This window comes from Megalopta genalis, unplaced genomic scaffold (genome assembly GCF_051020955.1).
Source record: "Megalopta genalis isolate 19385.01 unplaced genomic scaffold, iyMegGena1_principal scaffold0757, whole genome shotgun sequence".
Taxonomy (NCBI): Eukaryota; Metazoa; Arthropoda; class Insecta; order Hymenoptera; family Halictidae; genus Megalopta; species Megalopta genalis.
In genome coordinates, this window is record NW_027476826.1 from 13,082 (window position 1) to 27,928 (window position 14,847).

The following is a 14,847-nucleotide window of genomic DNA, read 5'->3' on the forward strand; positions in this document are numbered from 1 at the left end:
GTCAATATCATGCGAAACACACGATTTCGCTTCAAATTCATGCGATATAGCGATTTTAAACAAACGATTTAGCTTCAAATTCATGCGAAATGAACAATTTAGCTTCAGATTCATGCGAAATACACGAAATAGCTTTAAATCAACGCGAAACATACGATTTAGCTTCAAATTCATGCGAAATGAACAATTTAGCTTCAGATTCATGCAAAATACACGAATTAGCTTTAAATCATCGCGAAACATACGATTTAGCTTCAATATCATGCGATATACACTATTTCGCTTCAAATTCTTGCGAAATAGCGATTTTAAACAAACGATTTAGCTTCAAATTCATGCGAAATGAACAATTTAGCTTCAGATTCATTCGAAATACACGAATTAGCTTTAAATCAACGCGAAACATACGATTTAGCTTCAATATCATGCGATATACACGATTTCGCTTCAAATTCGTGCGAAATAGCGATTTTAAACAAACGATTTAGCTTCAAATTCATGCGAAATGAACAATTTACCTTCAGATTAATGCGAAATACACGAATTAGCTTTAAATCAACGCGAAACATACGATTTAGCTTCAATATCATGCGAAACACACGATTTCGATTGAAATTCGTGCGAAATAGCGATTTTCAACAAACGATTTAGCTTCAAATTCATGCGAAATGAACAATTTAGCTTCAGATTAATGCGAAATACACGAATTAGCTTTAAATCAACGCGAAACATACGATTTAGCTTCAATATCATGCGATATTCACGATTTCGCTTCAAATTCGTGCGAAATAGCGATTTTAAACAAACGATTTAGCTTCAAATTCATGTGATATGAACAATTTAGCTTCAGATTAATGCGAAATACACGAATTAGCTTTAAATTAACGCGAAACATACGATTTAGCTTCAATATCATGCGATATACACGATTTCGCTTCAAATTCGTGCGAAATAGCGATTTTAAACAAACGATTTAGCTTCAAATTCATGCGAAATGAACAATTTAGCTTCAGATTCATGCGAAATACACGAATTGGCTTTAAATCAACGCGAAACATACGATTTATCGTCAATATCATGCGAAACACACGATTTCGCTTCAAATTCGTGCGAAATAGAGATTTTAAACAAAGATTTAGCTTCAAATTCATGCGAAATGAACAATTTAGATTCAGATTAATGCGAAATACACGAATTAGCTTTAAATCAACGCGAAACACACGATTTAGCTTCAATATCATGCGAAACACACGATTTCGCTTCAAATTCGTGCGAAATAGCGATTTTAAACAAACGATTTAGTTTCCAATTCATGCGAAATGAACAATTTTGCTTCAGATTCATGCGAAATACACGAATTAGCTTTAAATGAACGCGAAACAAACGATTTAACTTCAATATCAAGCGATATACACGAATTCGATTCAAAATCGTGAGAAATAGCGATTTTAAACAAACGATTTAGCTTCAAATTCATGCGAAATGAACAATTTAGCTTCAGATTCATGCGATATACACGAATTAGCTTTAAATTAACGCGAAACATACGATTTAGCTTCAATATCATGCGATATACACGATTTCGCTTCAAATTCGTGCGAAATAGCGATTTTAAACAAACGATTTAGCTTCCAATTCATGCGAAATGAACAATTTAGCTTCAGATTCATGCGAAATAACGAATTAGCTTTAAATGAACGCGAAACAAACGATTTAACTTCAATATCAAGCGATATACACGAATTTGCTTCAAATTCATGCGAAATAGAGATTTTAAACAAAGATTTAGCTTCAAATTCATGCGAAATGAACAATTTAGCTTCAGATTAATGCGAAATACATGAATTAGCTTTAAATCAACGCGAAACATACGATTTAGCTTCAATATCATGCGATATACACGATTTCGCTTCAAATTCTTGCGAAATAGCGATTTTTAACAAACGATTTAGCTTCCAATTCATGCGAAATGAACAATTTAGCTTCAGATTCTTGCGAAATACACGAATTAGCTTTAAATGAACGCGAAACAAACGATTTAACTTCAATATCAAGCGATATACACGAATTCGCTTCAAATTCGTGAGAAATAGCGATTTTAAACAAACGATTTAGCTTCAAATTCATGCGAAATGAACAATTTAGCTTCAGATTCATGCGAAATACACGAATTAGCTTTAAATCAACGCGAAACATACGATTTATCGTCAATATCATGCGAAACACACGATTTCGCTTCAAATTCGTGCGAAATAGAGATTTTAAACAAAGATTTAGCTTCAAATTCATGCCAAATGAACAATTTAGATTCAGATTAATGCGAAATACACGAATTAGCTTTAAATCAATGCGAAACATACGATTTATCGTCAATATCATGCGAAACACACGATTTCGCTTCAAATTCGTGCGAAATAGAGATTTTAAACAAAGATTTAGCTTCAAATTCATGCGAAATGAACAATTTAGCTTCAGATTAATGCGAAATACACGAATTAGCTTTAAATCAACGCGAAACATACGATTTAGCTTCAATATCATGCGAAACACACGATTTCGATTGAAATTCGTGCGAAATAGCGATTTTCAACAAACGATTTAGCTTCAAATTCATGTGATATGAACAATTTAGCTTCAGATTAATGCGAAATACACGAATTAGCTTTAAATCAACGCGAAACATACGATTTAGCTTCAATATCATGCGATATACACGATTTCGCTTCAAATTCTTGCGAAATAGCGATTTTTAACAAACGATTTAGCTTCAAATTCATGCGAAATGAACAATTTAGCTTCAGATTCATTCGAAATACACGAATTAGCTTTAAATCAACGCGAAACATACGATTTAGCTTCAATATCATGAGATATACACGATTTCGCTTCAAATTCATGCGAAATGAACAATTTAGCTTCAGATTCTTGCGAAATACACGAATTAGCTTTAAATGAACGCGAAACAAACGATTTAACTTCAATATCAAGCGATATACACGAATTCGCTTCAAATTCGTGAGAAATAGCGATTTTAAACAAACGATTTAGCTTCAAATTCATGTGATATGAACAATTTAGCTTCAGATTAATGCGAAATACACGAATTAGCTCTAAATCAACGCGAAACATACGATTTAGCAGAAATATCATGCGATAAACATGATTTCGCTTCAAATTCTTGCGAAATAGCAATTTTAAACAAACGATTTAGCTTCAAATTCATGCGAAATGAACAATTTTGCTTCAGATTCATGCGAAATACACGAATTAGCTTTAAATCAATGCGAAACATACGAATTATCGTCAATATCATGCGAAACACACGATTTCGCTTCAAATTCGTGCGAAATAGAGATTTTAAACAAAGATTTAGCTTCAAATTCATGCGAAATGAACAATTTAGCTTCAGATTCATGCGAAATACACGAATTAGCTCTAAATCAACGCGAAACATACGATTTAGCAGAAATATCATGCGATATACACGATTTCGCTTCAAATTCTTGCGAAATAGCGATTTTAAACAAACGATTTAGCTTCAAATTCATGCGAAATGAACAATTTTGCTTCAGATTCATGCGAAATACACGAATTAGCTTTAAATCAATGCGAAACATACGAATTATCGTCAATATCATGCGAAACACACGATTTCGCTTCAAATTCGTGCGAAATAGAGATTTTAAACAAAGATTTAGCTTCAAATTCATGCGAAATGAACAATTTAGCTTCAGATTAATGCGAAATACATGAATTAGCTCTAAATCAACGCGAAACATACGATTTAGCAGAAATATCATGCGATATACACGATTTCGCTTCAAATTCTTGCGAAATAGCGATTTTAAACAAACGATTTTGCTTCAAATTCATGCGAAATGAACAATTTAGCTTCAGATTCATGCGAAATACACGAATTAGCTTTAAATCAACGCGGAACATACGATTTAGCTTCAATATCATGCGATATACACGATTTCGCTTCAAATTCTTGCGAAATAGCGATTTTAAACAAACGATTTAGTGTCACGTCCCACGCGAGAAAAGAACACGAAGTGTCGACCCGCGAAAAGGACTAGACTCTTTTGTCAAGTTTTGATCCACGCGTTGCCTGCGTCCGCGTCTGATCGGGAACTCGCGTACAATTTGAATAGGCGTGCAACATGTGAAAGGACTCACCGTTCGGAGAGAATTGGCTTGGTTGGTACAATGTTCGATACAGTGGCTGCTGCTGCGACTGCACGGCGATGATCGGCAGGAACTGGGCTGCTCGATTCGGGCGGATTGGCAGGAACTGGCTGTTCTGCTGCTACGGTCGTCAGGAATTTGCTGCTCCGTTGCTTTGATCGTCAGGAAGCGGCTGCTCGTTGCTTTTATTCACTGACTTTAGGTTTAATAAAGCTTTGACTCGAGAATACTGTTAATTAAAATATATGTATATATTCTTTAAACTTCTTGAACACAATAACTAATTAAACTAACGCGGGTTTAATATTACTTATATAGATCTAGAAGGTGACTCGCTTGACTTAATGGAACTAGAATTAAAACGGAACTCGGCGAAATAGTAACAATGAATTTGTAAGGAGAGAGACGAGCCGAGTTAGCAAAGGACGTCTGGTAAAGTCAAGTGCTGGAACGCGAGTGAGAAGTCGAGGAGCGCTCTGAGGCTCCTTCGGCGACTGTGGATGCTGCGAGAAGTGGGGGTGCGCTGGAGTGGGGCGCAGTGTGCTCCGCAGCGCACGCGGTGGTTTGGTGAACATGTTAGTGGTGTGATGAAGTGTGTGGATAACGTTGGTAACGTTGCGGCTGTCGGTAACGTATCGGCGACAGAGCGGCTGTCGGTAACATATCGGTGACAGGGCGACTGTCGGTAACATATCGGCGACAGAGTGTCTGTCGGTAACATATCGGCGACAAAGCGGCTGTCGGTAACATATCGGTGACAGGGCGACTGTCGGTAACATATCGGTGACAGGGCGACTGTCGGTAACATATCGGTGACAGGGCGACTGTCGGTAACATATCGGTGACAGGGCGACTGTCGGTAACATATCGGCGACAGAGTGGCTGTCGGTAACATATCGGCGACAAAGCGGCTGTCGGTAACATATATAGTGTGTTTAAGTGTGTATAGATTAATTAAGTGTATGAATGTGTTATAGATATAGGGTTTCCTTATTCTACGTGATTATGTAGTAACTTAGCCTACGCAATACGTCGGGAGTCGACCGACGTAACACCTCCCTTCCGCGGGGAAAAATAATTTTCCTGTAGGGAAAATTATTTTTACTTAAATGTGGGTACAATTATAAGAATCTCGAGGTATGTCCGCGATTGGGGACCGACGGTGTTATTCGCGTATTTAAAACGGTGTCGTAATCGTCGTCTGAATGTTCGTAATTTCTGCCAATATCGGCCGGGGCTGGCTCTCGGGTGGAGGTAATTTGGGAGGGCTTGGGCTTTTCTTGTTGCTTCAGTGGTGTTCCCTGCTCGATGCACTCCTGGCTGTCCCTGCCGGTGTTGACGTCCTTCTGGAGGTGGAGGCAGAGGCGTGTGGCTGAATTCCAAGCCGCGGCTACCAGTCGGAAACTCCAACCGAACGCGGCGTACAGCTCGACGCCGTTCAGTACCATATTGATTGTGAGTTTGATTGTACGAAACAGGATGTATACTCCGAGGATGCCCGCGGATATTGAACCAAATTGCAAGAAACCGCTCCACAAGCGTTTACTGGTTGAAAGTGCGATTTTCTCGAGCGTTTGCTCGTCTAAGAGATTACTGATTTGGACTGTGTCGCGAATAAATGAGCGGCCTGAGGCTCCTTGAGCCAAGGAATCAATGATTGAGGATCTTTCTATTGGGAACATGATATGTTCTTTTAACTGATTTAGATCCTCCTGGGAATATATTCCCTCGTTCGCGAGGTTTGAAGGGCTCACATACTTCCATGTGACTTGCGTAATGGGTTTCAGTGGTGGAATGTTGCGGATTTCTGTGGGTCGTGGGTTAATTTGGTACCAGGACCCTTGCAGCTTGAAGAGTGCAGGGATGAGTTCGCTACAGTCTCTTTGGGTACTAGTTTTGATTAAAACGTGCGTGCGTGGAGATAGGAAGTAGGATTGGTTATTGTATGTTACGGGGAGATCGTTAAAGCAATCCTCCGTCTTGCGGAGGCTGACAGAAACTGGAATGCACTTCACGATGTGAATGGCTTCTCCGGCCTGGGTGGCGATATAGCCGGCTTCTTGCGTAATCGCGTAAGCCACTTCGGCTGGCGCGACTCGCGCGAGCGTCAGTGCATTTCGAAGGACCTGTTGGTCGAGCCTACAGCGTTGCGTTACAATGTCCTGATAGAGCGATACTATTTGTGATTTTAGGTGTTTTTCTACGTACACGAATTTCGCGTTGACGTAGGTGAAGATGTCTAAGTTGTTGGTGGGAGTGGGAGATTTCGATTTAAATTTTCCTTCCTTATTTGTATCTAAAATGAATAATTTCGGATGTTCAGTACGGATAAGTGTGTATCCGCAAATATTTGTCTTGGCCGTGCTAGTAAGCGCGAACGCTATGTCTTGTGTAGCAACGGTGTACATGACGGGGGAGGAACCTTGGTTAAAGGTTCGGGTGGCTTTTCCTTCATAAAGGACGTCGTACTGGTTTACTCCGCACTGATCCGAAGGGAGGCTTCGCCAGTACGTGTGGCCGTCCTCTGTGTCTAAACAGAATTCCTTGTTTAGAGGACACCTTTGGCCAGATGGAAGGAGGATTTCCTGAGTGTTGATTTTGACAGGTGCACTAAAGGTTTTCAGCGTGATTTTAGCTATGGCTTGCACTACCACTTGAGACCAGGTGCCGAAAGGGTCGCTATATGTGGAGCCTTGGCACGAACCATCAGGGCCTACGGTGCCAGCGAGAGTCAGGCTGCGAGTTGAGGTGGAGTTTGGCTGAAGGCCGGAAATTTGTATTGTGGGTGGAATCGACATAATTCCGGTGGTGAGAAGAGCCTCGCACGCGTCGCGGGATATATATTGCAAATACTGTTGGCGACCGTTCTGAACTATTGATACGTGAGAACTCATACCGCAGTAAAACACCGTTCGATCAATCTCGATCCGGCACTGAACGACGGGCGCCGCGTCGAAGTCCGCCAGCTGCAGAAGCTGGATATGTGCCTCCTCGTTGGACGGGTTGACGCTCTCCATAGCACAGGTTGGTGGGTCAACGGTGGAGAATGTGGTTACATTGGCCGAGCTGCCCCCGCAATCGTAGCCGATAATGGCGGACGCGACACGTATAACCGTGACTAACGCGAAAGCTTGCGTAGCGTACATTTCTCTGTGGTTGTCCGAACTTGACTGACTTCTAGCCTCGGCCACGGATATAAACCTCTTTCGCGGTGGGGGTCGGTTGGAGGGGATTGCGGATGTGAATGCAATACGAGCTGACGGTGGTGCATGTTTTAATTTATTTATATGGACGGTTTTTATCTTGCCCTTTATTTTGAGTTGAACATTGGTCTCCGATAACACCCCGACCACCTCGTATGGACCGTGGTATTCGGAGTCGAATTTTCCTTTCCGGGGCTCCTTGAGAATGTAAACTCGATCCCCGGTGACGAATGTCTGCGCGTTTATCTTGCGGTCGTAATATTTCTTGGAACGCGCCTTCGCTCCGTCGAGATTCTGGCGCGCCTGATTAATCGTGCCCGATAGTTTTTCTTGGAGGTTCTGTAGATAGTCTGAATACGACTCATCGGAAGTCGTGAAACGCGAATCGGCCGAGGGGAGCCTGGCTAGATTACCGAAGACTAGCTCGTGGGGTGTGAATAACGTGCCCTCGTGGACGCTCGTATTGTAGCTGAGCATGGCGCAGGCGAGCCATTCGTCCCAATTATTTCTGTTAATAAATTGTTTCAGATATTCGGTTAGCACGTGGTGCGACCTCTCCAAGGAACCGTTGCTCTGTGGTCGGAACGCGGTCGTGCGAAATTGCGATATTTTGAATTTTTTTGCAACTGCTTTCATTAGTTTGCTCATAAAATTGGCACCTTGGTCGGTGAGGATGGCCTTAGGGGCCCCGAAACGGCAAATAAGGTGTTCAATCAGAGCGTTGGCTGTATCGATTGCTGTGGCGTTCTTTAGTGGGACGGCGACGGAATACTTTGTTAAAAGATCCTGTCCGGTAAGGATATATGTATGACCGGAGGGTGTGGTAGGAAGGGGACCGACGATGTCGAGGGATACCTTGTCGAAGGCCTGTCCAGGTGTGTCTGTCAGTGTCATTGGCTGTCTCGTCTTTACGCGTGTTAGTTTCTTGGTCTGACATTCTAGACAATTTTTTACATATTCTTCTACTTCGCGTTTTAAGGTGGGCCAAAAATACTTTTCTCTAATTCGGCGGTACGTCTTGGTGACTCCCTTGTGTCCGGCAAAAGCTGACCTGTGGTTTTCTATTATTAACTCTCGTCGCGAAGCGTTGTCCGGGATTATTATTTCGTTCAAACAAACGAAGATCTGAGTTTGGGATTGTCCGAATAGTTCTAGAAGGGTCCTTTGTACCGCGCTCCACTGAACGTGGTCAAGATCTGTCTTTGAAACGCTAATCGTGTCGAGTTGAAGTTCTGTCGTTATGTCGTATAGTGAGCGTAGACATTCGATTAGGTCGTCGCTGGTTGTCGCGTGGTTGAGTGTCGGCTTCAGAGGAAGTAGGATTAGTCGTTTCTGACCTAGATATGAAATTCGTCCGCGTCCTATCGTTCCGTCGTTTATTGTGGGTAATTTGTCTGCTACTTTTAGGTCTGCGGTTCCTATGTCGAGTGGCTGTCCGTCGAGCGTAACGAAGCCGACTAAATTGTCGTTTCGCATCGTCAGTCGATCTCTAGTATGTATAAGTGTCCGGCGTCGCGACGAAAAGGGGGTGTTTGGATTGTCAATGATCTCTTCTTCGTCGGACGAGGTAGTTTCTGGAGGATGGGTGGTTTCTAGAGGTAACCGTGCGTCTTCGTCGGAGAAGGATGTGCGTTGGTTGGGCGAGAGTGGTGATGCGATTGAAGGGGGGAGGGACGAGGTCGATGGTTGCGTGCTGTGATTTTTGATTTGATTGGTGACTGTTACGTCAGTCAGGGGTGTTCGACGTACGGCATCGAATAAAGTGGAATCAGAGGAATCGGAAGAGAGGGGGTGGATCGGGACGGGATTGCGTGAGAGCGCGTCTGCGTTTGAATTCGATTTTCCCGTCTTGTAAATGATTTGGTACTCGTACTCCGCGAGCTTTAGTCGCCACCGCAGGAGTCTGGAGGTAGGGTCTTTTACTGAGTTGACCCAGACGAGAGGACGGTGGTCTGTAATTAATTTGAAACGCCGACCGTAGATGTAAGGACGGAAATGTTGGACACAGTAAACGATGGCCAAACACTCCTTTTCGATTGTTGAATAATTTAGTTCTGCTCCTTGGAGCAGTCGCGATGCGTAGGCGATCGGTTTGTCTTTGCCGGGCTCGCCCTGGCTCAAAACGCCCCCAATCGCGAATCCGGAAGCATCCGTTGTTACATTGAATTCCCGGTCAAAATCCGGGTATTGTAAAAGGGGTTCGGTTGTCAAAATTTCCTTTAGGGTCGTGAATGCGAGATCTTGAGACGCGCCCCATTCGAATCTAGAATCCCTTTTTAACAATGAGGTTAACGGTTTAGAAATTTTTGAGAACTTGTCAATGAACCGTCGGTAGTAGCCCGCGAGACCGAGGAATTCGCGGACGTTTTTCGCGTTTTTGGGGCGTGGAAATTCGGCTACCGCCCGCGTTTTGTCCGGAGATGGTTTTACGCCATCCTTGGTTATCACGTGGCCAAGGTAGGCCACCTCTTTATGTCAAAATCCGCATTTTGCGGGTTGTAATTTCAGGTTCGCGGCTCGTAATCGTTCCGCTAATTTTCGGAATTTCGCCCGGTGTTCGGAGAGGCTCCTAGAATATATCACGATGTCGTCAAGATAGACGAAGAGCTCGGAGCCCTGCAGACCGGAGAGGATCGAGTCCATTAACCGTTGGAAGGTGGCCGGTGCATTGCGGAGCCCGAACGGCATTCGATCGAATTGGTAATGTCCGTAAGGCGTCGAGAACGCGGTTTTTGCTGCGTCGACTGGGTTCATGGCGATTTGATGGAATCCGCTAGCTAAGTCGAACACGCTAAAGTACTTTGCACTCCCGAGCTGGTCAAGAATTTCGAGAATGCTCGGGAGTGGATACGCGTCCGGGGTTGATTTTTCGTTCAAGGCACGGAAATCAATTACCATGCGCCAGCGTTTGCTACCGTCCGCGGCGGCCTTTTTGGGTACTATCCAAAGTGGTGAATTGTAGGGTGATTTTGAAGGAGATACGATTTTATTCTCTAATAGTTCCTTCATTTGTTTGTTTATTTCATCTTTGTGGACGGGCGGGTACCGGTATTGCTTTACATGGACGGGGATATCGTCTGAAGTGGGAATGGAATGTGTTACGGCTGTGGTACAGCCCAAAAATTCTCCCGACACGTGAAAGAGATCTGGATACTCTGCAATTAACTCAAGTACATGCTCTCTTTCTTCCATGTTTAAATGTTCGGTCGAGATTTCTTCTAAAATTTTCCTCCGTTTTTCCGAAACGGATTCGAGAGAACACGCGTTTACGCGGCGTAGAGGTTGACGTTGTTCATTGGACTTTAGTTCGTGGTCGAGGTTAGAACTCTTAAGGGGATTCGTTTGTGAGAATTCTTCGACTTCTTCTATCTTAATAGAAGGTGTGGCCAGAGAAATGTCGCTTTCGTTAGTGTTAACGCATGGTACGATCGTGTATCCGTCGGTCGCAGAGACTGCGCAATCGTGAATTATCACGCCCGGCGCGATTTCCGTACGGGGAATATATCCCTGGTCTGAGCCGGTAGTCCTTACGCGAATGCACGTGGCTGTGCGAGCTCCGATCAGGCATTGAGCAGGGTTGATGAACGGGTATTCAACACCGTTCCAGGCGATGCAATTTTTCGAGTAGCAAATATCTAGTCCTTCTCTTAAGAAGGCTGAGCCGATGATTCCTTCGGTTGGAATCGAGAATGTGTCTGGGACGACGTGAAACTTGGCGGCAGTCCCGAATATAGTAATAGGCGTAGACCCGATGGTTTCTACATGTCCGTCGGTGATGCCGGTGATTTTTAGTCTTTCCGCGGTATCGATACTCGCGTCTGCGTTCAACGCGATTAATTTGATTATGTTTAATTCAGCGCCGGTGTCGATCATGAATACGGATTTCGTGCGGAGCTCCGGCGCGAGGGTCGCGATATACGGGACCTCGGTATTTTCATTGAGATTTATTCGGTGGACGCCGAGTCGTGCTCGTCTTCCATCGACGCGATCGCGCGGACTTTCGGTGAGGGTGATGCCTCCCGTCGGCTGGGGTTGGACGGGAGGGGTGCCCCGTTTCCCTGGTTGCGTATATTATTATTGTATTCTCTCTTCCTACACTCGTGTATGTCATGGCCTACGTTCTTGCAATAGTTGCAGTGCTTGTCATTATTTCTACCGGTAGTATTGAAAGTCTGTTGAGATGACGAAATTTGTCGACACGTGTCGTTATTCATGAGGCGATCGGACGGGTGACGCGACGGCAGGAAGCCGTTATCGCTGCGACGGTTAGAGAAAGGAATTTCTCGGCGACGAGGCGCGCTATCTCCCCTCGGTGTAACCTGATCCGGGAGATATCGGGAGTCTCGGCCGTATCGGTCGGCCAGGAAGTTGTTATCTCCCCTTGATGTAACCTGATCCGGCAGATATCGGGGGCCCTGATTGCGTCGGTCGGCCCGGAAATAATTATCGTCGCGGCGACTCGCTTGCGCGACTTCTCGGCGATACGCGTCGTTATCTCCCCTCGATGTTATCTGACCCGGGGCATACCGTGGTCGCTCCGTAAGAGCCGCGCGTGGCTGGGAAGGTTCGCGCGTGGGAAATGTAACTTGCATTGAATCAGCGAATCGAACTTTAACGTCTTGGCGTCCGTACCGTGCCTTGTCGAGTTCCAAGCGTTTGTAAGCGGTTTTTGCTTCGGAGAAAATTGTTTTTAGCGATTCTTGTCTGTAGGATTTCACCTCCGGCCGGATCGCCGGGATCAAACCCTCAATAAAACTACTCTTCGTTAATTCGTTAATTCCCGGAATATCTGCGACGTCTTCGGCTGCGTCAAGAATCGCGGCTTTTAAATCTTTGATTCTACTGATGTAATCAATAATATGTTCCGAACTGCCCATGAATATGTTGGCCATCTGTCCACGGTAATGATCGATTGATTTACGCGAGCCGAATGTATCCTTTAGCTCGTCGCAGAGATCGTGCACGGAGTTGTAATATTCATCCTCGACGGTGGTTAACGCACGACCACGGAGTCGCGTAATAATTAATTGCACGAACGATCTTTCCTGTCGCGCAGGAATCATATCTCGCGCTCTAACGCACGCGCGAGTAAATTGTAAAATCGGAATATTCGTCCCGTCGAAGTACGGAATGGATTCAAGCGCGGTTTTTATTGACAACGACGGACTTTCGTAGTCGCGGTCGTTGTTCAGCGGGAACCTAGGAATTGCCGACTCGTCCTCGTGCGGGATTTCGTTTAATCTGGAACGTTCGATTTGATCGCGCAACGCGGCTAATTCTTCGCGGAGAATTTGCGTATCTTGGGGCTTTACGGATTCATTTTCTAACCTTTCTTTTTCCGTTAATACTTGCTCTTGGAGTCTATCTACTTCGAAACGGCGGCGGCTCACTTCTTCGCGTTCGGCTTCTAGAGCCCGGCGCTCCGCGCGTAGTTTACGTTCCATTTCGTGAACGGATTTTTGTAACATCGCGGTTTCCGAATCGATAGTCACTGTTGGAACGGCGTCTTTCTTGCACGCGGCCATATTATCAAATTTTAAACGCGAGTTTGACACAAGTATCCCACCGCTGCCACCAAATTTGTCACGTCCCACGCGAGAAAAGAACACGAAGTGTCGACCCGCGAAAAGGACTAGACTCTTTTGTCAAGTTTTGATCCACGCGTTGCCTGCGTCCGCGTCTGATCGGGAACTCGCGTACAATTTGAATAGGCGTGCAACATGTGAAAGGACTCACCGTTCGGAGAGAATTGGCTTGGTTGGTACAATGTTCGATACAGTGGCTGCTGCTGCGACTGCACGGCGATGATCGGCAGGAACTGGGCTGCTCGATTCGGGCGGATTGGCAGGAACTGGCTGTTCTGCTGCTACGGTCGTCAGGAATTTGCTGCTCCGTTGCTTTGATCGTCAGGAAGCGGCTGCTCGTTGCTTTTATTCACTGACTTTAGGTTTAATAAAGCTTTGACTCGAGAATACTGTTAATTAAAATATATGTATATATTCTTTAAACTTCTTGAACACAATAACTAATTAAACTAACGCGGGTTTAATATTACTTATATAGATCTAGAAGGTGACTCGCTTGACTTAATGGAACTAGAATTAAAACGGAACTCGGCGAAATAGTAACAATGAATTTGTAAGGAGAGAGACGAGCCGAGTTAGCAAAGGACGTCTGGTAAAGTCAAGTGCTGGAACGCGAGTGAGAAGTCGAGGAGCGCTCTGAGGCTCCTTCGGCGACTGTGGATGCTGCGAGAAGTGGGGGTGCGCTGGAGTGGGGCGCAGTGTGCTCCGCAGCGCACGCGGTGGTTTGGTGAACATGTTAGTGGTGTGATGAAGTGTGTGGATAACGTTGGTAACGTTGCGGCTGTCGGTAACGTATCGGCGACAGAGCGGCTGTCGGTAACATATCGGTGACAGGGCGACTGTCGGTAACATATCGGCGACAGAGTGGCTGTCGGTAACATATCGGCGACAAAGCGGCTGTCGGTAACATATCGGTGACAGGGCGACTGTCGGTAACATATCGGTGACAGGGCGACTGTCGGTAACATATCGGTGACAGGGCGACTGTCGGTAACATATCGGTGACAGGGCGACTGTCGGTAACATATCGGCGACAGAGTGGCTGTCGGTAACATATCGGCGACAAAGCGGCTGTCGGTAACATATATAGTGTGTTTAAGTGTGTATAGATTAATTAAGTGTATGAATGTGTTATAGATATAGGGTTTCCTTATTCTACGTGATTATGTAGTAACTTAGCCTACGCAATACGTCGGGAGTCGACCGACGTAACATTAGCTTCCAATTCATGCGAAATGAACAATTTAGCTTCAGATTCATGCGAAATACACGAATTAGCTTTAAATGAACGCGAAACAAACGATTTAACTTCAATATCAAGCGATATACACGAATTCGCTTCAAATTCGTGAGAAATAGCGATTTTAAACAAACGATTTAGCTTCAAATTCATGCGAAATGAACAATTTAGCTTCAGATTAATGCGAAATACACGAATTAGCTTTAAATCAACGCGAAACATACGATTTAGCTTCAATATCATGCGAAACACACGATTTCGATTGAAATTCGTGCGAAATAGCGATTTTCAACAAACGATTTAGCTTCAAATTCATGTGATATGAACAATTTAGCTTCAGATTAATGCGAAATACACGAATTAGCTTTAAATCAACGCGAAACATACGATTTAGCTTCAATATCATGCGATATACACGATTTCGCTTCAAATTCTTGCGAAATAGCGATTTTTAACAAACGATTTAGCTTCCAATTCATGCGAAATGAACAATTTAGCTTCAGATTCTTGCGAAATACACGAATTAGCTTTAAATGAACGCGAAACAAACGATTTAACTTCAATATCAAGCGATATACACGAATTCGCTTCAAATTCGTGAGAAATAGCGATTTTAAACAAACGATTTAGC

At 44.2% G+C, this 14,847-nt stretch overlaps 1 protein-coding gene across 1 annotated transcript; it reads right to left on the bottom strand.

The window, feature by feature from the left end:
- Positions 1-5,102: 5,102 nt before the first annotated feature.
- LOC143263567 (uncharacterized) lies at positions 5,103-9,863 on the bottom strand (the record flags this gene model as incomplete). The annotated part of the gene is made up of 1 exon (XM_076528435.1): positions 5,103-9,863. A coding segment is annotated over one exon (4,554 nt), but the record flags the coding sequence as incomplete, so codon positions are not given.
- Positions 9,864-14,847: the final 4,984 nt, after the last annotated feature.